The sequence below is a fragment of the Polypterus senegalus genome, chromosome 5 (assembly GCF_016835505.1).
Source record: "Polypterus senegalus isolate Bchr_013 chromosome 5, ASM1683550v1, whole genome shotgun sequence".
NCBI classification, from domain to species: Eukaryota; Metazoa; Chordata; class Cladistia; order Polypteriformes; family Polypteridae; genus Polypterus; species Polypterus senegalus.
In genome coordinates, this window is record NC_053158.1 from 63,143,171 (window position 1) to 63,169,766 (window position 26,596).

A 26,596-nucleotide genomic window follows, 5' to 3' on the forward strand; every position below is an offset into this window, starting at 1 on the left:
GCATCTGTTAGTCACAAGTTCACTGGTAGTGTCGTAAGGATGCCAATCTACTGGCAGTGAAAGTACAAATGTAGTGAGAGTACGGTGTAATCTGCCCTGGGATAGGTACTTGCAGAAAAAACTTTGCCAGTCTGTGCAGTGAATTCTACAGAAAGAAAACTTTGCCAAATGGGAGCACCCCACACCTAGCAATCACGACAATGCCATCAAAATATGGCTCACTGTATGCTGGCAAATATATCTTGAAAGCAAAGGGAAGCATGGAATTTTGTATATTCAGCTTCACAGAACTGGAGGAGAAACTGACAGTCACAGAATTCCACTTTTACAATTAATGTGTATTTGTCTTTCATCCATTGTAATGCACTGCCATGTATAAACAGCATAGGTATATATAGAGTGGGAAACAACCCGGACACAGACAGACGGACATCGTTTTTAGTAACCCAACACACGTTTATTTACACTATTTACAACTGTTAACAAGTGCCCAACCCATTACTGCAGCACCAATCACCCCAAAGTCCAGGCCTCTTTTCCACAATGCCTTTCCTCTGTTCAGGCCAACTCTTTCCTCTCCCAGACTTTGTCCTCTTCCACCCGACTCCAGCCTTGAATGAAGGGAGGTGGCCCCTTTTATAGTCACCCAGATGTGCTCCAGGTGCTCCCCGGCAATCTTCCACCGGCACTCCCCAGTGTGACAGAAGTGCCAGCTGTGCACCCAGAAGCACTCCGGGAGTCCCTGGTCCTCTTCCCCCCAGCACTTCTGGGTGTGGGCGAAGTGCCGAGGTCCAGGGCTCCAGAGGTAGCGGGGCGCCCCCAGGGTTGAGCTTCCAAGCCCTGCACCTGTGGTCCCCAAAGCAACCAGGGCAATCGCCCCCTCGTGGTCTGGAGGAGGCTCAAGCCCTCCTCCGGTCCTCCTGGGCGTCCCGGCTAGGCAGCAGCCCCAGCCACTCGCCACTATATATATATATATATATATATATATATATATATATATATATATATATATATATATATATATATATATACACACACATTATATTTTGCATTTGAAGCAGAGGTGGATAGTCACTTTGCTTATGGTAACACATAGGTGTTGAGATGAAGGCAGTGTGTTCCACATTTCTTATGTAAGAGAAATAGATCTTACTGTCTATAAAGCCCATCTGAGCATCAATCAGATAAGTTATGATTATCTGTCAAACACATAGTGTTCTATTGACTTGTTATTAGCAGGATTTGGAAAAGGAATTTCGGTGGAGTACAGAGCAGAAGCAAAAGAGTCGATTAATCACACTCATACAAAATCCCACCTCCTGCTCCACCATCAGCACTGTAAAGATGGACATGCTCATAACACCTGCACATCATTTGTGCTTTGATATCTCAGAGAAAGCAGGAGGGCAGCACTGCCTTACAAATGCATAACTGGTATACATGAGGCTTTTAGCTCTTACAGATTTTTTTTCTTATAAAAATTAGGAAACTCTTTCTTTAGTATTTTTCCTCATTTTCTGATTTGGTTGCATTTGATTGCTGGAGGCATTAGCTTACAGAAAATTTCTGAATATTAATAGGCTGGTATGTCAAACATTAATTTGGCATTCTTTCTATCTCCCAGCACAGACCTTTAAATAAACGAATGTTCAAAGCTACTGTAAACTGACGAGAATTACTTAAAAAAGTGGCGGTACCAGAAATCATCAAGTTAAGGTTTAGAAACTGGCCAATCAGTAGCTGAAGCACCTTCTCCAGAAGCATATTTTCCCCCTGTATGCAAATAAAGAACTCTTACAGAGTGTAACTTGCCAAGAATTTGTGGCTTTTCACTGCCATAACAAATGCATAAGAAGTTGTAAGTAAAAAGATGTAAAAAATGCTTTTCAAATGAAAAAAACACATATCATTATAATAAAAGTATTCTCCAATACCTCAGTTGAAGTATATACTGTACATATATGCCTGGTTGGAATTTAAGAAAGTTACGACTTTTGTTGGGCTACAGGTTCAGCCTATACTCTGTCTAATAACTGATTTAGGCTGAGAGTTTCTAAAATAATATAAATAGGACATCTTGGTGGCGCAGTGGTAGCACTGCTGCCTTGCAGTTAGGAGACCTGGGTTCGCTTCCGGGTCCTCCCTGCGTGGAGTTTGCATGTTCTGCATGGGTTTGCTCTGGTTTCCTCCCTCAGTCCAAAGACATGGTGGATTGGTGTATCTAAATTGGCCCTAGTGTGTGCTTGGTGTTTGTGTGTGTCCTGTGGTGGGTTGGCACCCCGCCTGGGATTGGTTCCAGCAGACCCCTGTGTTTGGATTCAGTAGGTTGGAAAATGGATGGATATCTTGGCATATTAACTTGCTAAAGCAGATAAAAAAAAAAAAACTCATGTTAAAAATTCAGCGTTGTATGCATTATTTCACATGTTGTGTCACTGTATTTTGTGAAAGTATGGAACAAGAAGCACAAAGTCCACTTGCCTTAAATGAAAGGGGAAATATCCACTAGGACCAATTTGTCATACAATCACCATATGGTCAGCACAACTTAAATGTAAAATAAACAGGGTAAGCAAGCACCCTCATTTTTGATCTGCTCAACAGAAAGCCATGGAAACATACCTTCAGAGGTGACAATACCTTACATGTACAGTGCCAATATAAAGTATTCAACACCACGGACGTTTTCACATTTTTTTATATTAGTTTGAAACACAATAGATTTAATTTGTCTTTTTTTTTTAACTGATCAACAGAAAAAGAATTTAAAGTGGAAACAAAATATGTTCTAATTTAAATTGCAAATATAAAATACAAAGTAATTGATCAAGTCAGTATTTAGTAGATATACAGTATATTTCTTTACAGAGATAAGCTTTCACTTTAACATTAAAGAATCTTTTTCTAAATTAATTCCACTGTGATTCAATGTTGCAGTACAATAAAATGGGAAAAATTCCAAGTCGATGAATGTTTTTATAGGCTGTGTAGCTACTGTAGTGGTCATTCAGTTCTTATAAATTCATGTTATTATGGGAACCTGTGTATTTGTGAGCCCTGTGTTGGCTTTATGCTTATTTCAGCACTGACTAATGCCTCGGGCCTGATGCTGCAAAGAAAGGCTCTCAGTGACCGTATAACTGAATAAGCAGGATCTAAAACTGAATGAAAACTCAGAGATAAGGCTTATGAAGGTTTTATGTGTTCTTTTAGGAGGATGACCAAAATGAAATTGTAAACCTTGTAATTACACATAGTAAATTTTTATTAATATTTCTTTTTGATTTAGTAGATATCTAAAGGGCATAACATAATTATATATAAACTGAAACACAGGATTAAAATATAGCATTAAGCTCAGGAGGAAAGTGTACTGATATTGGCTGGAGTTAATTATCAGGTAAAAACAGGAGGTGGCCTTTGTTTTATGTTAAATAATGTGTGGTGTATGAAGAGTAAAATCATCTTTAAAAATATTAACCTGATCTGGAGGATTTAATGTTTAAGTGATGTCCATTTACCTTCTGAGTGAGTTCTCAGGTGGTTTTATGACTATGGTCTATATTTCCTCTGCAAGCCGACACAACCACTGTACTGGTCCTATTTGACATATATAAATGAAAGACCTCTGTGTGTATGTGTGTTTGGAGCAGTTTGTGGTGCTCATGCTCAACCACAGCCAGTAGATGGCGCATGCATGCACTTTTAATTTTTTATGGTACTTGCATGCACCTCAGTCTTCACTACGAAAGACGTTTATATGTACATGTGTGAAGCAGTCTATTCTGTTCATGCTCAACCATAGCCACGGGAGTTGGTGTGAATTCTACGGAAGATGCAGACCCTTATACAAGTGTAACTTGCACTTGGTGAGATGGTGCGTGCATGCACTTTTACATTTTTTCAGTGCTTGCATGCACCTCACTTCTCAATCAATCCAAGCAGAGAAACTCAGCTTTGTGGTACATACATGTTGCACTTTCACACCACAAGCTACCATATGGTTGCCTGTGACAGGTTCCAGCAAGTCCCGCTGAATTTGTGCCACAGCTTCACTTGAATACATATCCATTTTGGATAAGATACAACAATATTTATTTATATAGCACATTTTCATACAAATGATGTAGCTCAAACTGCTTTATAAGATTAAGAAAAAAAAAGAAAAATATAAAAATAAGATTAGGCAATACTGAGTAACAAAGAATAAAGTAAGGACAGATGGCCAGGAGAACAGAAAAAACAAAAAAACAAACTCAGTCTGCAGGGTTGCTGAGGCCACGAGACTGCCCAGCCACCACTGGGCATTCTACCTAACATAACTGATTTAAATCAGTCCTCGTGCTTTTCAGGCTTCATGAGGAAAAATTAGATGATGATCGTCATGTGGACATCTGGCCTTCAATCCATCAATGTCCCGCTCCACTTAGCTGACACCTCTCCAGGTTCACCATTATAGTAAAACTGCTAGGGAGAAATATTGAATAAAAACATTTACATCTTGAGGGATTAGATATTACTGGTGAGGACTTCAACAAAGCAAATATTGTAAATATTATATATATTATCTAAATATCATCAGTATGTCACCTGCCCCATCAAGAGTGATAACACTCTGGATGGCTGCAATACTGTTAATAAAAGATACCTGCTACCATGGCCTCACCTCAGACAGCCTGACCACCTCTCTGTACTCCTGTTTCCACTTTACACAGCTTGAAATGAAAGAAGCTCTTCGGAAAATAGTATCAGTGCAGGATTAAAGTGATGGAGAAAAAAAAACTGCAAGATTGTTTTGATTCAGTAAAGCTAAACGTAAGATGTTTAATCAGATCTGGTGATCTGGTGGTTTTATCAAATAATGTGTGGAGGACAACATGCCTACAAAAACATATTACATTTTCTTAATGTCAGAACTTGTATAAGCTCAAGACTGAGTATTAAGACTGTAGTGATTCATTTACATTATGGGATGATTTTCAGATCTTACACATTGTAAAGTAAACCTTTATCCAGTTGAGCTCACATTTTCTTTCATTATGTTTTCTATGCCCATTTTCATTGGAATATGAAACTGCCTTCCATTTAACTGCATGCAACAACACATTATTCACCCTTGTGTATTTCTGTGCTAAACCACATTACTGTTTTAAAAGTACAGCTTAGCAATTAGCACTGTTATACCATCAAAGCTAATCACCATACTTCTGCACTTGAGACTCAGTCCCACCCTCTCATAACTGGATTTTGTACTCCAAGCTGACAGACCACTACATGTGAGAACTGACAGCATTTCCTCTTCCTTGCTGATCCTCAACACAGGTATCCCACAGGTTATTGTGCCAAGCCACCTGCTACTCTCCTTGTTTGACTATGACTGTGAGGCCTGAATAAGCTTTAACTATATTTTTAAATTTGCTGATGACACCACCACAGGACTGATTGGCAACAATGATGACACTCTTTACAAAGATTTTCCATGTGACACAGTAAATTCCACTGCAATTTCTCAATTAATGTTAGCAAACCAAGGAGTTAGTCAAAGACTTCAGACAATCAGTGGGTCTCTACATTCCTATATACAAGGAAAGGGATCTGCAGAGTTGGCAAGTTTAAATCACATGAAGTCAACAACATAAAACATCTTGACTACAACCTTTTCTTTCTTAAACATCTGTGAAAAGCCATGTTTATGTTGGCCATTTTATACATGTATACGTTGGAGTCCATAAAATCCTTGTATGGCACCTGCTTACCTCAGGACTGCAAACCACTTTAGATTCAGGACAAATCAGCACAGAACATTACTGTTACCCAGATTTTTTTCTGTTCAGAACCCATTTAATACACTTAGTATTAGTACAATTAGTATTACTAAAGGGGTCAGCTATCTTCCACAGTCACTATTCTTCATCCATCTTGACAAGTGGACCATTAGCACTTGTACCAGTAATTTCAGGAAGTATAAGTTTACTTAGCAGTCTTTCATACTGACAAATGATAGCTTGGTTTGATATAAATACACACATACACACATACTGTATATATATAAATATATTTATACAGAGAGAGACAGAGTGTGTATATATATACTGTATATAAATATATATATATATAAAAATGTAAAATGTATTCATTGTCTAATATTTTGTTTTCTCACCTGGTATTATATACTGTCAGTACTCTATGAGCAATGTAATTAAGATTTTCACTGCAAGATATACGTGACAACAAACTTACCCTTGATACTACAGAAAGAGATTTGAGGGTCTCCTTAGTATTCTCATCCATTTAGAATAAACAGATAATAAATATCCTATGTAAAATAGACAGATTTGAAAGGCTCTATATAAGATAGATAGATAGATAGATAGATAGATAGATAGATAGATAGATAGATAGATAGATAGATGAAAGCTACCATTAAAATTAAAATCAAACAGCAACGGATATAAGAAACGTTACTGATTACATCAACATCTTCGTTTATGAAAACCACTATACGATTCTCTGCTTTCTGTTGCGTTTTTGCGTGCGTGATGGTGACTGCACTTTAATGACGTCTGCCTGTCACAAAAATCAACCACCGTAATTTACTCGGAAAAATAAACGTAATAAACAGTGATACATTTCCGACAGTGAAAAAAACCACACTAGGCAAGTCAGTAATAAAAAAAGAATCATATAACCCACAAGCGAAGTAAAAATTGTCAGAATTTTGCTTTCAGCAAGTCGACTGAGAACTATGTCAGGGTAACTGATAAAGATGACTCGATGAACATAAAAAGTCTTAGAATGTACAAAGATGGCAATAAACAGTTTAAAGTTAATATTTTGGACAAGATCATGATCATAATAACAATGCAGCTTTAAAATACTGAAATTTTAGATTCCAGTACATTTTAATAAATACTCTAAGCACAAAACACCTGTTGCAATTGAAAGATACCAGGTTCAGCTTGATTTCCACATCATAAGAAGGTACTTTACAAAAAAAATAGTCCATCGACTTCATGTGTCTAATATACTGCACAACATTCTCCGATGCATGAAATATTTTATGAACTTCTGATGTTTCACAGTATTCTCACATTTTAAATAATTTCATATTCCCACCAATTGTCCGCTCTTTAGTTATTCGTGATTTTCATTATTACCCGTTTTTGTTTCCACATATTTATCAATCCAATTTCAACATAATATGGAGATGTTATTACGATGTATATTTTTTAAAATGAAAGTATATGACTTACCTACTAAGAAATCCGAAATGGCGAGATTCAGGAAAAAGTAATTGCTTTGATTTCTAAGGCTTTTATCCACCACGAAGGCCAGTATAACCAACGCATTTCCCAACACGGTAACAAAAACCAGCGTGGCCATGAGAACTGACAAGACGACCATCATAACGCCCGAGAAGGATGCGGCTTCTTCGCTCACCTTTGCCGTGCTTCTTGGTGCACCTGGCTCTATGCTGATATTAGAGCCTAAGAAATCTCCTCCCATGTCGACCTCCCTTTTGCGTTAAGCTTTTTTTTTTTTTGGATAAGCCCTGGGAGGACTGTTGCTTCTACAGAAGTGACTCAAGTGTAGCGTTTTGATCGTGGGGCTCCAGCAACACTTTCCTGCAGTGTGCGGTCACGGCATTTAACCATCGACTGTGTACAACTTTGGCAGATATCATTTTTTTCCCCGACTGCAGAGAATTCCGATGACTGCTACACTACTCAGTGTTACCCACTTGGAAAACAGATCAGAGCAGGACGCATTCGTTAAACCACTCGTTATTCCTGTAACTCCTTCCTGTGTAGTTATTCGTACTTCAGAACTTATCAGTGACTAAAGTTGGCGCGGAGAAGCCGCCAGTCCAGCATCTGTAAGACAGCCTGCTCGCCGTCACAGCAGATAAAGCTCGCGCACAAAACGCGCTCATCAGTACTCTCCTCCTGAGGCACGCCACCAACAGCAGCTCGCCTCCGTCTCTCTCTCTCACTCTCTCGCTGTGTCTGTCTCTGTCTCCTTCACACCCACCCTCTCCTTCTCATTCCTCCGACTCTTCTCCTCTCAGCATTTATGTGCTTCAACTCCGTACCATCATCCTCAAACGAAATAACGCTAAACTGAATCATTATGCAGATTGGACAGCAAGTGCAGCGTCTCTTACCTGTCACTTCGAAGCCTCGCCTGCAATAACTTTGCACACTGCATTACAGAGATCAATTACCGACTCTTTAATTTGGTAATGGAAGAATTGGATGTTTAACAACAATTGCAACTTTTTTTTTTCTCTGTTTGTCTCTCTTAGTTATTGGATCATTTTTGATCCACCGCACTTTACGTGCTCAGATCAGTTTCGGAATACGGAGATCACTGGATTCCTTATGCCGCATTTAATGCAATTCTAAAGAAATAAGCCTTTATTTTTACCTATTTTTTTCATTCCTACATCCATATGCAGAAAAAAAATTCAATACTTAGGTCCTGATAATTAAACAGTGCACCCGATGACCCCAGAAAAAAACTTCATAATGAAAGTACCCCATAAATAGCCCCATTAACCTCATAAACTTTGTAATAAAATTATCACTGATAACACAATAAAATAGAACGAAATAACATTAATATATAAAATAGAGTAAGTTATATATAGCTAAAGACATATTATTGCAGTATACCGTAAATTTGCAGCAAATAAAAAAAAGGTAACAGCAGATGATTGAGTTCTTGAGACTAACGAAACTAAAATGCAAAGTGTAGCATAAGTCACTCAGAGTGTACAGTCGGATTTAGTGATGTTTTATTCGTTAGTCTAATAGCATCCAAGAAGAAGCCGTTCCTCAACTTCGTAGCGCCAGTCCGTAAACTGCATAATCTCCTGCCTGACGGAAGAGAGGCAAACAGTAAATGCGCAAGATGAGTGACATCTTCCATAATGGAGAAGGCTTTACTTTTTCACCTGCTGGTATAAATGTCCTCGATAGTGGGTGGACTGCTGCAGATGACCCGCTGAGCAGACTTAACCACCCACTGCAGTGCTCTTCTGCCTGCGGCTGAGCAACTGCTGTTCCACACCATAATACAGAAGGTAAGGATGCTCTGTACCGCACACCTGTAAAAGCAGGTCAGAACAGAGTGGCACAGACCAGACCACTGTAGCCTCTTCAGGCGGTAAAGGCTTTGGAAGTCTTTTTAATTTTTTTACCAGACAGACTGTATTGTAGCTCCAAGGGAGGTCATTTGGCATATGCACCCTCAAGTATTTTAATCAGGTGACAATGTCCACCTCTTCTCCATTGATATAAAGGGGGAGAGGAGGAAGAGTACCAGTAAAAGTAAGTGAAGTAAGCCATGTTGTATATGATTGTATTGCAACAGTGGGACTTTAACACAATGAGCAGAGAAATATGCAATATGTTGGTTAAGTGGTTAGTGTTTTGGGCTGGGAGTGAAGATTTAGGCTGCATGTTTTGTTATCCACCTCACCATCTCTGTGGAGTTTGCCAGTTCATCTGTTTAAAAAAAGGTGGACATATCATCCTTGGTTGTCAGCCTTGACACACTCTCTATCTGCAACAGTGTAAAAAAAGGTTAAGAACAAGAATAAAGTTGTCAGATGAGAAATTCAGCATAGCTACAATAGGATAAATGGTTCTACCTCAACTAAACTAAATTTTGTATACAGTATTTTTTAGCAGTTTTTAGTATATCTATGTAGGTGACATGGTGTGTTTAAAGCAGCTCTTTCTGCACAGTGTATGGAGGAGCTTTCCAGTTTTCCTTCAATAACTTTATTTACACCCACATTTCAAGATGCACTACATTTACTGATTGTAATTCTATGTGTGGCTGCTTTTAAGTGTGACTTCCTACCATGCTACCTAGGTCTGATTTCTGCCTTGTGCATGTTTCTGCCTGGGTTTGCTTAATCTGTGACCCCAAATCAAATAAATGGTTGCTGAAATATGAATCAAGTTTACAATATATTATTGAAGTTGTTAATACCTTTGAAAGTTTAATACTATTGAGAAATATTAGTTTGCATTTTCATTCCTTGAATTGTATTTTCTTAATTTTACAAACCTTAGATTTTTAAGGTTGCAACCACCTTTTATTAGTGTCATGTATTAATAATACAGTTCACCTTCATTTGATAAGAACGGACGAGCAGACAGCGCGTGCCTTTTTCTTTCTTGTCTTTATTTGAACAACTAACAAATGTGCAAGGCATTACCAATCAAATCACCAGGTGTCAACCCACAATCAGACATCAATAGCTGAACTGAAATGTACACTTATACTGATATATAACAATTCCTCCCATCTAAAAATTAGAAGTAATTAACTTATTCCCTTTTTTTTTTTTTTTTTCTCTGAAGAAATCAAAACATTGAATTCTATCTTTACATTTAATTTTCAATTAGTCTCTGTGGAGGCTTGCGTATGCGAATTGGGTAACGTCTCTCTTCACAGGGTAATTTTTCTTGAATTGTTACAGCAGTGTTAGCCTCTGCAGAAGGTGATGGAGATAATGCACATGGGCTCTGTACTTGTGCTGCTTGAGGAGATGGTAAGTGCTCTGGACAGTTTGTAGGAGCAACAGCAGGGGAGTCAACAGGCAGTGTGGGTATCTCTTTAGCTCTAACCAACCCTGATTTTCTCAACTGGTCGACATGACGTCGCCATATGACACCTTGAGTAGCCTCTACCTTGTATGACAAGGGACCAGTTTGCTCTTTCACTAGTGCAGGAACCCATTTCTGATCTCCTCTGTAGCTCCTGGCAAGAACTGATTGTCCAATGGCAAAGCTACGTGTAACCTTGTCCGTTGCTTTATGACCTTGTTTGATTTGTCTGTCTTGCACAGTCTGCTTAATATTTGGTTGCAGCAGGTCTAATCTAGAGCGAAGAGGACGCCCAAAGAACAACATAGCTGGAGTCTGGTTAGTTGTAGCATGGATGGAATTCCGATATGCAAATAAGAAGTTGGCCAATTTTTGCTGAAGGGTCAGCTTCTCATTTGTCATTGCTCGAAGGGCTCGTTTCAAACTTTGCACAAACCTCTCTGCCTGGCCATTTGTGGCTGGATGCCATGGGGCAGATGTAATGTGCCGTATGCCATTTTTGTGGAGGAAAATCTGAAAATCTGTTGCTGTGAACTGGGGTCCGTTGTCACTCACCAGTTGTTGTGGAACTCCAGTTCTAGCAAATAAATTCCTTAGTACTTCAATAGTGTGAGAAGTAGTGGTGGAGCTCATAATGAAAACCTCTGGCCATTTAGAGCATGCGTCGACTACCACCAGGAAAGTTGTCCCCATGAATGGTCCTGCAAAGTCGATATGAAGCCGCTGCCATGGTAATGTAGGCCATTCCCATGGATGAAGTGGTGCACGTTCTGGATCATTCTGAACCATCTGGCAGCCACTACATTGCTGCGCTATTTTCTCGATGTCTTCATCAATGCCTGGCCACCACACAAAACTTCTGGCAAGTGCCTTCATTTTCACCACACCTAGATGTCCCTTGTGAAGCTCTTTTAATACTCTGTGTCTTAGTTTAGTGGGTACAATAGTTCTTAACCCCCACATCACACATCCAGCATTTAAGGCAATTTCATCACGTCTCGAGTAATATGCAGCCAGCAGGGATTTGTGCTGGGCTGTCCAGCCATTCAGTGTGGCAGCATACACCTGAGACAGGACCTTGTCATGTTTTGTTTCTGTTTTCACCATGTCTGCCGTGACGGGCAGACTTTCAATCTGGCTGATGGAGATCATATCTATTGTTTCCTCATCTCCAAACTCATCTTTTTCAGCCTCCAGTGGCAGTCGCGACAACCCATCTGCATTTGCATGGCAGGCTGTACGTTTGTACTCAATCTTGTACCTGTGTCCACCTAAAAACAATGCCCAGCGCTGCATTCGGGCAGCAGCTGTGGCAGGAACTCCTTTCTGCGGGCTGAAAATTGAGGTTAGCGGTTGGTGGTCTGTGACAAGGATGAATTCCCTACCAAAAAGATACTGGTTGAACCTTTTTACACCCCACACTAGACTCAATGCCTCCCTATCGATTTGGGCATAATTCTTCTCAGCTGCAGACAATGAGCGTGATGCAAAAGCTATAGGCCTCTCACTGCCATCTTCCATAACATGAGACATCACTGCTCCAATGCCGTATGGAGAAGCATCACAAGCCAGCTTGATTGGAAGGGACGAATTAAAGTGGGTTAGGACTGTGTCAGATGTCACCAGTCTCTTTGCATCTTGGAATGAATTTTCACATTCTTTGGACCATTTCCACTGTTTTCCAGCTTGTAATAGCTCATTGAGTGGATATAGCACAGTTGCCAGGTTTGGAAGAAACTTATTATAATAATTCACAAACCCCAGGAAGGATCTAAGCTGTGAAACATTTTGTGGTTGTGGTGCCATCAATACAGCCTGAATCTTGTCCTGACATTTGTGCAAACCTTGGGCATCTATGGTGTGCCCGCAATACCTGACACTGGGCTTCAGGAACTCACATTTTCCTCGCCTGGCTCTTAGTCCATACTCTTCTAACCTTTTCAGAACCTTTTTGAGGTTTTCTAAATGCTCTTCATCTGTCGCTCCAGTGACAATAATGTCGTCTAAATAGCACTGGACGCCTGGCAGTGACTGAAGGATCTGATCCATTGCTCTTTGCCAAATAGCTGGGGCAGAGGCTACCCCAAACACCAGCCTGTTGTAACGATAAAGACCCTTTATTGTATTAATGGTCAGGAACACTTTAGAGTCTTCCTCTACTTCCATCTGGAGGTATGCATCTGCTAAATCTAACTTTGAAAACGCTGACCACCCGACAAACTGGCAAAAATGTCCTCAATTCTCGGCAGAGGATACTGTTCAGCTTGTAGCACAGGATTAATGGAGACCTTAAAGTCCCGCAGAGCCTGACTGTACCATTTCTCTTTATTATTGGGACAACTGGGGTTGCCCAAGGACTCCAGTCTACTTTAGAAAGTATGCCGTTTGACTCCAACCTATCCAATTCCTTTTCAACCAGGGGTCGGATGGCATAGGGTACTGGGCGTGCCTTGTGGAACCGTGAGGTCGCACCACTCTTAAGTACAATTTTAGCTCTAATGTGCTGAAGAGTCCCAATGCCACTCTTAAATACCGGGGCGGCTTTTCTTAATATCAGCTCTAGGTTCTTTTCTGTAGTCTGTTGCACAACAGGCAAAACACGGAGGCTTTTAATCTCTCTCCAGTCAACTCCCAACTTTCTTAACCACTCACGGCCCCATAATGGTGCACCTCCATTTTGTATTATGTGTAAATCAAGTACCTCTTTTCTTCCATTATACTCTACTGTCACATGCAGCACTCCAATAGGCATAACCTTTTCACCTGTGTATGTTCTGAGAAGAACAGAAGAGGGGTTCAGCTTCTCCTTCTTGAAATACACCTTGTAATCTTTCAGTGACATAACTGAAACAGCTGAGCCAGTGTCCAATTCCATTTTTACCACCTGGCCATCTATCTTGGGGGTGAGCCAGATTGCCTGCTTGTCTTTTCCACTAAGGCTAAATAATTCCAGACTTGCTAATGCATCTTCACTATCAATGTCAGAGACTTCTGCAACATTATGCACATTTTTCTTGTCGCTGTGATGCATTTTGTGTTCCGCACTAAACTTTGCCTTTCCACTACGACAAACTCTTTGAATATGGCCCGTTTTGTGGCACTGTCTGCACTCTTCATTTTTAAATCGGCACTGTGAGGGAAGATGGGAGTCGCGTCCACAGCGATAGCAGGGCCGTTTATGTACTTTGCTTATCTTGGCTGCCGCCATTTTATTTACGCTGCTCGTATTCACTCCTCTTTGTAGTTCAAGTGCATCTTTAGCTGCAGTTTCCATTGAAATAGCAATTTCTACTGCTCGTTTAAATGTCAAATCTGCCTCAGTTAACAGCCTCTTCTGGATTCCCTCTTGAAGGATTCCACAAACCAAACGATCACGCAATGCATCGTTTAGCCCGTCACCAAACTGACAATATTCTGATAACTTTTTCAGTTCTGCCACATAAGCCGCAATTGTCTCTCCCTCGTTCTGATTACGCTTATGGAATCTGAAACGTTCCGCGATCAGTAATGGCTTTGGTGACAAATGATCCCGCATTACACGGACTAAGTCGTTAAAACTTTTCTCGGCGGGTTTGTCTGGGGCAGTTAAACTACGGAGGAGGCCGTAAGCTTTCCCTCCCATGGCACTCAGTAGCACAGGAACGTGTTTTTCAGCTGGAATATCATTTGCAGCGAAATACTGTTGCAGCCTTTCAACATACATATTCCAATCTTCCGTGGAACTATCAAAAATATCTATCTTTCCGATGTACGACATGTTTGCAATTTATCGTACTCACGTTGCACTAACGCGTCGGGTCCTTGCTTTTCCGCTTACTCGGTGCGGTTCTCGCTGCTGTTATTCAGTGTCACAGTGCTCAAAATTAACTGCTTGATCTCGTCGCCACTGTCATGTATTAATAATACAGTTCAATTAGCACAATGTGTAACACATCCATCCCATTTTTTCAGTTTAGGAATGAAGGTGGGCTGCCTCACTTGCTAGCTCAGATCAATGTACTAGTTGATTATTTGTTTTAGTCTTCCAAAGTGTATCACAATGTCTCTCAGCTCCCTTTTCTCCATTTTATTCTTCAACAAATTCAAGTGTATGCTGGAAAGATGCATGTGGATGCTTTCACTTCCTTGTATTGTGCTCTTAGTCCCTAGATCGAAGACTGTCACATTCTTCCTCCTACTCTAATTTCTGTGTCTCTTGGTATAAAGAAGTCACACACATTGTTTGTCGAATAATTTTAAGGATTAGCAGTACTCCAAATGTACATAACTTACAGTGTGATAGGGAGCATCTATGATTAATTCCACAATGCTAGTGTTCATTGTGGAGTAACAGTGCAATCTATAAGTAAACATAATGGGGCAACCACCTCCGTTGCAAATGTCCCACTCCAGACACTGGGAGTTGCCATTCCCTATGTAATGGTGGCGCTTCTCTTAGCACTATCACTGAGAAAGTTAGCAGACAGCTAAATCTTTCACTGCCATGATACTTTTCTTCAATGTTAGCACTGTAGGTTGTTGTAGCCAGAAAACCCCTCTCTGGGTTCCAGTCATGTAATGTAGGTAGGACACCCCAAGATATAAAAACAAACACATTCATAGATAGACAGAGAGACATTTGGAGCAGGAAATTCAAGATATTTCAAATATAACAAATACACTATATACCCAAACTGTTATCACTGTTAATGTACTATGTGAATTAATTACATTACTTTTTATAATCAAAAAATATAATAAGCACAATTTGGAAATCCAAATAAATAGACAAAACATTTCCAAAAAATCCTTCAAATTTCACCTTTTTATGGAGGTATTATAAATATTTCCCAAAAATGTACATATGCTGTAATATAGAATTGGGTTGTATAGTGAAAACACAAATTAGATTGCTCATGCCAGTTACCAAAGGCAATGTTATACTGTAGTTAATTGTGTGAAAGTGATAAAAGTGATATTATTAACATTTCAAAAAAAGCAATTAATATCAGAATTAAAAATGACCTCTTTCAGGACATATTATTTAAATTAATATTTCATTACATTTAATAGTACAGTGCAAGATGCTCAGAAATTAATCCGCGATTTTGTTTTTAGTCGACTAGATTACTGTAACGCTCTCCTCTCAGGACTACCCAAAAAAGACATAAATCATTTGCAACTAGTGCAGAATGCAGCTGCTAGAATCCTAACTAGGAAAAGAAAATCTGAGCATGTCTCTCCAGTTTGGTTACCTGTGTCATTTAGAATTGACCTTAAAATCCTGCTTATAGTTTACAAAGTCTTAAATAATCTCGCTCCATCTTATATTTTGGAATGACACCTTACATTCCAAATCATAACCTTAGATCTTCAAATGAGTATCTGCTTAGAATTCCAAGAGCTAAACTTAAAAGAAGTGGTGAAGCGGCCTTCTGCTGTTATGCACCTAAAATCTGGAATAGCCTGCCAATAGGAATTCGCCAGGCTAATACATTGGAACACTTTAAAACACTGCTGAAAACACATTACTTTAACATGGCTTTCTCATAGCTTCATCTTAGTTTAATCCTGATGCTCTGTATAGTCAATTAATTATTATGATTATTCATGGTGGCTCCTAAATCCGTACTAACCCCTACTTTCTCTTCTGTTCTTTTTCCGGTTTTCTGGGGTGGCGACCTGCGCCACCACCACCTGATCAAAGCACTGTGATTTCCCTACATTGATGGATTAAAGGCCAGCAGTCCATATGACCGTCATCATCAAGTTCTTCCATGAGAACACTAAATACAATGAGGACTGATCATTTATGTTAGATAGAATGCCTAGAGGGGGCTGGGTGGTCTCGTGGCCTGGAACCCCTGCAGATTTTATTTTTTTCTTCAGCTGTCTGGAGTTTTTTTTTGTTTTGTTTTTTCTGTCCTCCCTCTCCATCAGACCTTACTTTTTTTCTATGTTAATTAATGTTCCCTTCTTCTAATTTGTATTTATTTTGTCTTTTTTCACTTTCTTCATCATGTAAAGCACTTTGAGCTGCATAATTTGTATGAAAATGTGCTATATAAATAAATGTTGTTGTTGCTACAGTTTGTACCATTTATACAATAAATGTACTCCCAAAATATATTCAAATTAGATGTAAAATTTCATTAAAAACAGACATTAAATTACTGTCAAAGGAGACAGCCTGATTTAATATTGTGATATTTTTGATTAATCAAAACAACATATTGTATACCATGCTGTTATTGGACTAAAAAGGGTTTACAGTATGGTAAAATAATACTAACCAAAAATATGCACATACCATAGTATTGTGAACTATAAACTGGATAATTGCAGTTCATCGCCAGCACTATATATTCAGTAGTGGAGTCCAGAATTATGAGGAGCTACTGTAGTGAAGTTCATTTTAAATAACATAATCTGATTTCAGTTTTAATTATATTTATTACACTCTTCCATAAACTTCTTCATTGTTGGATTTCCTGGGAACTGAGCAACAGTGCCTTTGATGTAACGCTTGAGCACAGCATTTTTTAACTTCAGGCCAGTTAGAAAGATTGCTGAAAAAAACCTGGACAACTTTACTAACCCTAGCTCAGAGTGTACTGTGGAAATTATGCTGTCTTGTAGTGATGAAGATATAGGCAGTATTTGTAACTTTTTTATTTTTTTAACATATTTTATCATTTTGTTTAAACTATAGATGATCTGAGGCAACTTGCTAAGAATTGAAAGTGATCCTGAGGTCACTTCCCAAAGAAGAGACCTTCTCATCAGAGGTCCAGATCTAGGTAGTGTGTTTATAGCATTTGTCCCGCAAATTTCAATTCCACTACTGAACAATAGAGTTTTTTGATCTTCAAGGGGAGCCTAATACTGTACACATTAAATAGGCTTGTTCTTCTCTATACAGTAATCAAATCTCTGTGCTGTTTGCCTTCATTTACAGACTTTCTTTTCAATGTCTCTGAGATGATGGTGGGATTTATTCCCACTGACTAAAAGAGAGCAGGCTAATCTGCTAATTCTCCCCTTAACAAGGTGATATTGTATTTGCCTATATTGTTCTTTATAAATATAAAATAAATGAACCAGTAAATTCAATCGATTTTTAAAAAGAGAGATAACCAAGTTTGAAAAAGGTGTACAGCCCAGATACATATTTCAAGGCACTGTATAGTATATTATTATTGGAATGAACATCAGAGAATAGATTAATAATAAATATAATTTATTACCACCCTGTAAAGGTATTACAGTTGAGCTGTCCCAAGTCAGAAATCACACTATATCTGCCTTATAGCTCTGCACCTAGATAAAAGGAATATCAAAACTTGCAATATAAGTTGCTAGGACTGCGCACTCAAACCCACTCCTAGACCCTTTACCAGTCCCTTCAAACATTAATACTATTTCGAGCTTTCTGTGTACCCAGTTCTTTGCAACAGTGAATGGGCTTAGAAGTACACAGCTTGGCCTCTTATTACCTGTTATTGAGATGGCTTCCTGGGCAGATTCAACATGGTCACTGGTTGTTCCTGTTCCTCACTGGAGTATGGCCTTCCTGGTACTGATGTTCACAAACTCTTAGCATACCATTAACGTCCTTTTCACTTTGGGCATTTCTTAGTCCATAAGCCAGTCTTCCCTGACTTGAACTAAAAGGAGTAAAAAAGAGTTGCTGTCAGAATTATTCTTTCAGATATTACTAGTAGGCTGTCCACTGGACAGGCAAATATGATGCTCTGGAAGGATTAAAACGAAACACTTGGTAGGAGATCAAAGTTGCATAGCATTTCATATTGTTAAGAACCTAATTAGAGACAATACACAGCTTTACCATTATAAGCAAAATAACTAGCAAGAAGCTGGCTCATTTAATTGTGAAGCAATATGACTTTTATGCACAGTACGTAAAGGAAGATAGTAGTGGATATAAACTATAGATAGTGCTGGAATAAACAGCTGGGAAATATACAGTAGCTTAGTTAGCGCTATTGCCTAATAGCTCCATAGTTCTGAGTTCAAGTCTGTGTGGAGTTTGCAGATTCTCCCTGAGTTTCTTCTTGGTTAACTGGTTTTCCTCCCAGATCCTCCTTTTTGTCAGTCAGTCATTGTCCAACCCGCTATATCCTAACACAGGGTCAATCCCAGCCAACACAGGGTGCAAGGCAGGAACAAATCCCGGGAAGGGTGCCAGCCCACTGCAGGGCACTCACACACACATGCACCAAGCACACACTAGGGACAATTTAGGATCGGCAATGCACCTAACCTGTATGTCTTTGGCCTGTGGGAGGAATCCGGAGCACTCAGAGGAAACCCACACAGACACGGAGAGAACATGCAAACTCCACGCAGGGAGGACCCGGGAAGTGAACCATGGTCTTCTTACTGTGAGGCAGCAGCGCTACCACTGCGCCACTGTGCCACCCTTCCTCAAAAACGTGTGTTAGGTTATTTATCATTGTCACACATGTGCGTGTAGGAAACAGCTAAAGGGCCTAAATAATAGTAATTCAATGCCAGACCAGGAGCAACGGAGTGTGCTGACTGTCTCTCTCAGTGTCTTTCAGACCTTTCTTGGGAAATCCCGCTTGGTTCCGGCGCCAACGATGACGTCACTTTCCAGTCATGAGGATGTCACTTCCGGTTACGAAGATATCACTTCCGGTTCTGATTACATCATTTCCCATTCTTTCTGTTAAAGCCACCATCTTGTCTCAATACAAGTCAGCTCTGTTCTGGACTCTGTTCTATGCACAACGTGCTACTTTAAATCAACTTTTGCAGCTGGGAAAACAATATACGGGTGGCTGCCCCAAATCTTTATGATGTCTATGACTCATTTTTATGACAGTGGCATAGTCAGCAGGATGATTATTTCCCAGAAGAAACCAGGAGAGAATCAAGAATATGATCAGGTAGGATAGTACTGGGGCCATGTTTCCGGGTGGGGGGGTACACTCAGTGGTCCGGAGTGACCGGGCTCATAGTTATAAAAAGGGAGAATGTGGAGGAGACCCACAGGCATGGGCTGATTCCTGGGGGAAAAATGAAAAGGGCTTATTATGTTCTCTCGGAGGAGAGAGCTGATCCACCCATTGGGACAGAGGTCCCAGAGAAATAAGCAGGTAAAGAAATTCCAAACATGGTAATGGGAGCAAGCTTTTGCTCTTTGGGAATTAGTGGCACAATTGTAACGGTTGTCACATGTTTTCATGGTTGTGTATTCTTTTAACCGTTTCTGCCTCATGCTTCCTTTAGGGTGTATGCCCAGAGGAATCATTGACTGGGGAATATTTCTTTAAGGGGAGTAGGGGTCCAAACAGCCTGGGGTCCTGGCTAAAATCTTCCTTAAAAGGCAAGGAGGCGTAGTTTAGAAAAGAGAGAAGAAAAGAAAGGAAGCGAGGAGGGCGGAGGAAGAAGAAAGGTTGTTAAAAGAAGAAGCTGGGAAGGAGAACGGAATTTGTAAAAGAAGCGCTTGGTAAAAGCACGGAAGGCTCCGAAGTTCACGGTTGGACGCAACAAAAAGGAGTGCGGGCTAACAGGAAAGCATCTTCGGAGTGCACGGCTTCAAGTATATTTTTTGTTGAGGGTAGCGGCCATGGAAGGACGTTAACGCTCAGACTCCCGGGTGAGACGGATTTCATCTCTTAACGAAGGATCGTCCCCAAGCCGGTGAGATCGCTCCTTTTACTTATAAATCAGATTACTAGGCAGCGGAACGGAGTTGTCTAGATTACTGGACTATTCACGGACTTCCCAGGCCGTGTGGCTAGACTCTTTTTAAATCAACCTTATATAAAAGGGAATGGGGAACATGGGGGGATTGTGACTCTGTGGGTATAATTTTATATTTGTATATATGTGTATATATGTGTATTGCTATAGATATCTATTTTGAATATAGGGGGGGTGTTGTTTAAAGGATATATCTTGGGTGCTTTTCTGGGCTTTCTTTCTTGCTGTCTGTCTGTATAGTATATAAGGGGTTGGTCTATTACTGGGTGTATATTTTTTGGATAAGGAGGGACTTAAATGAAGGGTTATTACTGGTGTGCTTTATAATATATATATATATTTTTTGGTTAAACAATTGTTAGGTGTGTATTTCTTTTTTTGATATAAACAACTCCATCTGGGGAACATCAAAGTTGGGTCTAAGGTTCTGTCGGTGCTCGGACATTATAATAATAATTTCCTATTAGAAGGAGTTTTTTGTGTGTGTCGGACTCCTCAACCATCAATTAGTGGAGTTCGCTACATAAGTGGTGGCCGTGACGGGACCGATTTGAACCGGGGTTTAATTTATTTGATTTCTTTTTTTTTTCTTCCTGTTTGTGGATTTATATACTTAGCTAGTTACCAGTTATGGCTACTGAGGCTTTAGAGCAGGGGCTCGATGGTGATGAAGATCTGCTGGCCGAAGAATCCATGGTCTTGGGCCCACACGTCACTGTCAGGGCTTGCGAAAGAGTCAGAGAAGTTACGGGCATGTTGCAACGTTTGTATATGGATGACACCCTAGGAACTAACAGATCAGACATCAGTCTTCCATCTCCAATAACAGAGTTATTCGATAGGGTCCAGAGAATTGAAGGAAGGTTGGACCAGATGGTGGACACGCTGATGGCACGAGAGGAATCTCTTAGGGAATATATGGATACCACTTTTTCTCATTTGGAAGAGGCTATGGTTTGCCAGGCAGAAGATATTCTTAAAGAAACTGTGGCCTGTTTCGAACGAAGAGATAAGAAGTGGCAGTCAGAATTGCAGGATGTGGTTCATCAGAGTACTCAAGGAAGGTGGCGTCCATTTAGCCATTCAACTCCATCGGGGCAGACTATATTGAGACCAGCAGTGTTGCCTGCTCCATCGGCAGCATTGCGCATGGACTTTCCCAAGATTGGGGAAGCTTATACCACCGATGACATTCTACGATTTGTGGAGCAGGGGGATGCCTTTATGGAGGTGCACTCTCTGACATCCAGTGAACTTATGGGGGTTTTGAATGCCTCTCTACACGGAGCAGTCGGTTGTTGGTGGCAGGCTGCCAAACGGACTATTGCGGATTGGGCTTCATTTAAGACAGCTTTTTTAGATGCCTTTCTACCCTCCGATTACTATGAAGAATTGGAACGGAGAGTACGGGAAATGGAACAGCAACCAGGGCAGGCCATTCGGGACTTTGCATATGAGTTCCAGGCCTTATGTCTTAAATGGAAACCAGACATAACCGACGAAGAAATCTTGCGTCCTTATTGGGAGCATGCAACTCGAGACTGGCGGGACACTCAGGGGCATGGTGAGGACGGTGGATGATCTCGTCAAACTGGGATCCATGGTGGAACGAGACTGGGCGGCTAAAAGAGGGTTTAGGCCATCAAAACAAAACCGGGGGAATCAACCAATACCGGTAATAAATACCAGAAGAAAGAGCCAATAGATGGTCAGCTAGCAACTGTGTTTGGTCAACCTTCCCTTCTGGTGGTTCCAGTTCAGCTGAGAGGCTTATGGGGAGAAGCCATAGTGGATACAGGGAGCACGTTTACCCTCATGCGCCTCAGTATGTGGCAAAAGATTAAGACCTCGGAGGACGAACTGACAGAGTCCACTTCGGTCAAGTTTATACTGGCGGATGGCAGAAGAGGGGTCGCTCTGGGAAAGGTTCAGATCAAATACCAATTACAGCAGACGATCTGGAAGACTGACACTTTCATACTGGATGATGCCCACCTGGCCATGCCCTTACTTCTAGGGTTGGACTCCATTATGGCTGCACAGATGACCATTTGCCCTTCTCAAGGAGAGTATAGCTTGCCTGGGGGTGGGGTGTTCCAGTTTGGAAGAAAAGGATCGGAAGAGCTTGGCCAACCCATCTCCCAGTTTTATTTAGCGGTGGCAGAGGTCCTGGACAAGGCCATGGACCCACTTATAATTAATCAACCGGAAGAGGTACGTCCATTGTTAGGCAGATGGCCATCAGTATGGACAGACCAATTGGGGACTACTCAGATTGTCTCCCATGTTATTTATACAACTGACGAGTTGCCCATTAAACATCGGGTTTATAGAGCCTCTCCCCAAAAACTTCAAATTATTAGGGAAGAGCTTGCTAAGATGCTGCAGGCTGGCATAATTGAGCCATCATCTTCTCCATGGGCTTCGCCAGTGGTGTTGGTTCGAAAGGGATGGATCACATCGGTTCTGTGTGGACTACCGAGCCCTAAACGCTAAAACCCGAGTGGATGCTTATCCTATGCCCCTAGTCCATGACATTCTGGAATCGCTCCATGGGGCAACAGTATTTTCCACCTTGGATCTACGCTCCGGTATTGGCAGGTACGGATGGGTGAAGACAGCGTACAGAAGACGGCAGTGATAACTCCGGAGGGTTTGTACCAATTTCGGGTTATGCCCTTTGGGTTGGTCAATGCCGGAGCTACATTCCAGAGGTTAATGGAACAAGTCCTGAAGGGGCTACTGCGGAAAATTTGTTTTGTATATATAGACGACATCATTGTATTCTCACCAACAAAAGATCAACACTTGCTGGATTTAGAAACAGTGTTTCGTCGTCTCCATCAAGCCAACCTGACCTTGCACTTAAAGAAGTGCCATCTGATGCGATCCCAATTGACCTTCCTTGGCCATGTGGTTTCAGCAAGAGGAGTGGAGGTGGATCCCGAAAAGACCATCGCCATACGGGACTATCCAACCCCTACCAACGTGAAAGATCTGCAGAGGTTTTGGGGATGATAGGGTGGTATCATAAATTTATACCAAACATGGCAGACAGGGCAGCTCCTTTGCATCACCTCACCAAGAAGGGAGCCCCGTGGAAATGGTCACCCGAATGCCAGGAGGCAGTAGACAGGCTGAAGACCGCTCTGCAGGAGCCGCCCATCTTGGCACAGCCGGATCCACAACTACAGTTTCAGGTAAATACTGACGCAAGTAATGTGGGACTGGGGGCGGTGCTTACACAGTGTCATACCAGTGGGGAGCATGTCATTGCCTATGCCTCAAGGAAATTAAGGGGACCTGAGCTTAACTACTCAGCCAGTGAAAAGGAATGTTTGGCTGTAATTTGGGCTGTGGAGAAGTGGCGGCACTATTTAGAGGGGACAGTATTCAGCGTTTATACTGATCATAATGCTTTGACCTGGGCTTTCAAGTGCTCAAAAACTTCTTCCAGGCTTACGAGATGGGTGCTTCGCTCCAAGAATTCAAATTCCAGGTTTACTACCGGAAGGGTCATGGCAATATAGTACCAGATGCGTTGTCTCGGATTCCTGAAGAGTCCCAAGAGGTACTGGTGGCTGTGGTCAAACCCTCTGTGTCTGAACTGCCCCTAGACTTGCAGGTAATCGCTCGAGCTCAAACAACTTGTTCTGTTTGTCAGGGGTGCAGGGAAGGTTCAGGGAGTAGATCTGGGCATATCAGATATGAAGAACTTCAAGGGGTGCTGTATCGAGTGATCCCCTCAAAACTTGGAGGCCACAAGTATCAGCTAGTGGTTCCCCAAGAGCTAACTTCCAAATTTCTCCAATACTTCCATGACAGTCCTTTTGGGGGTCACCTGGGGAAGACCAAGACCTTATTACGGATCCTGGAGGTAGCCTGGTGGCTCACCATTCGTAAGGATGTCTGGTACCATGTTAAAAACTGTCAGATATGTCAACAGTATAAGATTCCTCCAGGAAAACCGGCTGGTTTATGCCAATCCACAGTGGTGAAGGAACCAGGAGAAATGGTGGGAGTGGATTTGATGGGTCCTTTCCCTAGGTCCAAGAATAAAAAGACTGTATTATTAGTAGTGGTGGATTATTATTCCAAATGGGTGGAACTGTTTGCTTTGGCTAATGCAAAAGCAGGGAAGATATGCTCCATTCTTAGGGAAGACATCTTCACTCGGTGGGGTGTACCAAAATACATGGTGTCTGACAGAGGACCACAGTTTACCTGTGGTTTGATGGAAAACTTATGTTCCAGATGGGGGGTGATGAAAAAATTGACAACAGCCTATCATCCCCAAACGAACATGACTGAACGGGTAAACAAAACCCTTAAAACTATGATTGCATCATATGTGGGGAAGAACCATCAAGACTGGGACCGCTGGTTGCCGGAGCTTCGATTTGCGCTCAATACTGCAGTACACGAAGTTACCGGAGAGACCCCTGCTCTATTGGCTGTTGGTAGGCAGATCAAGGGACCCCTGGAGCGTCTCATTAAAGCCCCACACCCTAATTCAGTGTCTTATCTGACGATACATCAGCTAGTCACCTTAAAGAAGCAAGTGGAGAGTCGTGTGGCAAAGGCCAAAGCCAGGCAAGCCAGATCTTACAATAAACGTAGGAAAGAGGCCCACTACGATGTAGGGGATCTGGTCTGGATTAGGTCTCACCCACAATCCTCTAGAATAGATCAGTTTGCTTCCAAGCTTGCGCCAAAATATATTGGTCCGGCAAAAATACTAAAAATTTTAGGACCTAATAATTACAGGGTTCAGTTTGAGACGGGAACAGAGTCTAAAAGTGACACTATGCATATAGTGAACCTAAAGCCCTACTTTGGTCCCTCTCCAGAGGGGGGGGTGGGGACTATGTAACGGTTGTCACATGTTTTCATGGTTGTGTATTCTTTTAACCGTTTCTGCCTCATGCTTCCTTTAGGGTGTATGCCCAGAGGAATCATTGACTGGGGAATATTTCTTTAAGGGGAGTAGGGGTCCAAACAGCGCCTGGGGGTCCTGGCTAAAATCTTCCTTAAAAGGCAAGGAGGCGCGTAGTTTAGAAAAAGAGAGAAGAAAAAGAAAGGAAGCGAGGAGGGCGGAGGAAGAAGAAAGGTTGTTAAAAGAAGAAGCTGGGAAGGAGAACGGAATTTGTAAAAGAAGCGCTTGGTAAAAGCACGGAAGGCTCCGAAGTTCACGGTTGGACGCAACAAAAGGAGTGCGGGCTAACAGGAAAGCATCTTCGGAGTGCACGGCTTCAAGTATATTTTTTGTTGAGGGTAGCGGCCATGGAAGGACGTTAACGCTCAGACTCCCGGGTGAGACGGATTTCATCTCTTAACGAAGGATCGTCCCAAGCCGGTGAGATCGCTCCTTTACTTATAAATCAGATTACTAGGCAGCGGAACGGAGTTGTCTAGATTACTGGACTATTCACGGACTTCCCAGGCCGTGTGGCTAGACTCTTTTTAAATCAACCTTATATAAAAGGGAATGGGGAACATGGGGGGATTGTGACTCTGTGGGTATAATTTTATATTTGTATATATGTGTATATATGTGTATTGCTATAGATATCTATTTTGAATATAGGGGGGGTGTTGTTTAAAGGATATATCTTGGGTGCTTTTCTGGGCTTTCTTTCTTGCTGTCTGTCTGTATAGTATATAAGGGGTTGGTCTATTACTGGGTGTATATTTTTTGGATAAGGAGGGACTTAAATGAAGGGTTATTACTGGTGTGCTTTATAATATATATATATATTTTTTTTGGTTAAACAATTGTTAGGTGTGTATTTCTTTTTTTGATATAAACAACTCCATCTGGGGAACATCAAAGTTGGGTCTAAGGTTCTGTCGGTGCTCGGACATTATAATAATAATTTCCTATTAGAAGGAGTTTTTTGTGTGTGTCGGACTCCTCAACCATCAATTAGTGGAGTTCGCTACACAATGGCTACGGCCTTTTGAGCTCTCCACCATACAAATCATGCAGCAGGTAGCCTGATTTATTTTCACTAAACATCTTCCCGTTAATTTTACCCAGCAGGTCTGGGGAGACTTTTACTCTATGGAGGAGTTAATCAAAAGAACAGAAACAACTAAGCCAGCCTCACAATCTGGGAAAGCAGAACGATCCTCTAGTAGACTCTGTAGGGATTACATCCCATAGTATAATCCATATAATCTGAAATCTGTTCCAATGTCCCCGGGGCACAGGGTAGACCGCTTGCCTGGGAGCATAAAGG

At 41.2% G+C, this 26,596-nt stretch overlaps 1 protein-coding gene and 1 pseudogene across 1 annotated transcript in view; both read right to left on the reverse strand.

The window, feature by feature from the left end:
- Nucleotides 1–8,039, reverse strand: part of LOC120530308 (histamine H3 receptor) — a 196,242-nt gene extending 188,203 nt beyond the window's left edge. Inside the window, exon 1 of the mRNA XM_039754704.1 lies at nucleotides 7,254–8,039. Within this exon, the coding sequence (XP_039610638.1) occupies nucleotides 7,254–7,506 (253 nt within the window). The 5' untranslated portion in view covers nucleotides 7,507–8,039. The remainder of the gene's footprint in view (nucleotides 1–7,253) is intronic.
- Nucleotides 8,040–10,127: 2,088 nt separating this feature from the next.
- Nucleotides 10,128–14,546, reverse strand: LOC120530309 (annotated as a pseudogene).
- Between the last annotated feature and the right edge of the window lie 12,050 nt (nucleotides 14,547–26,596).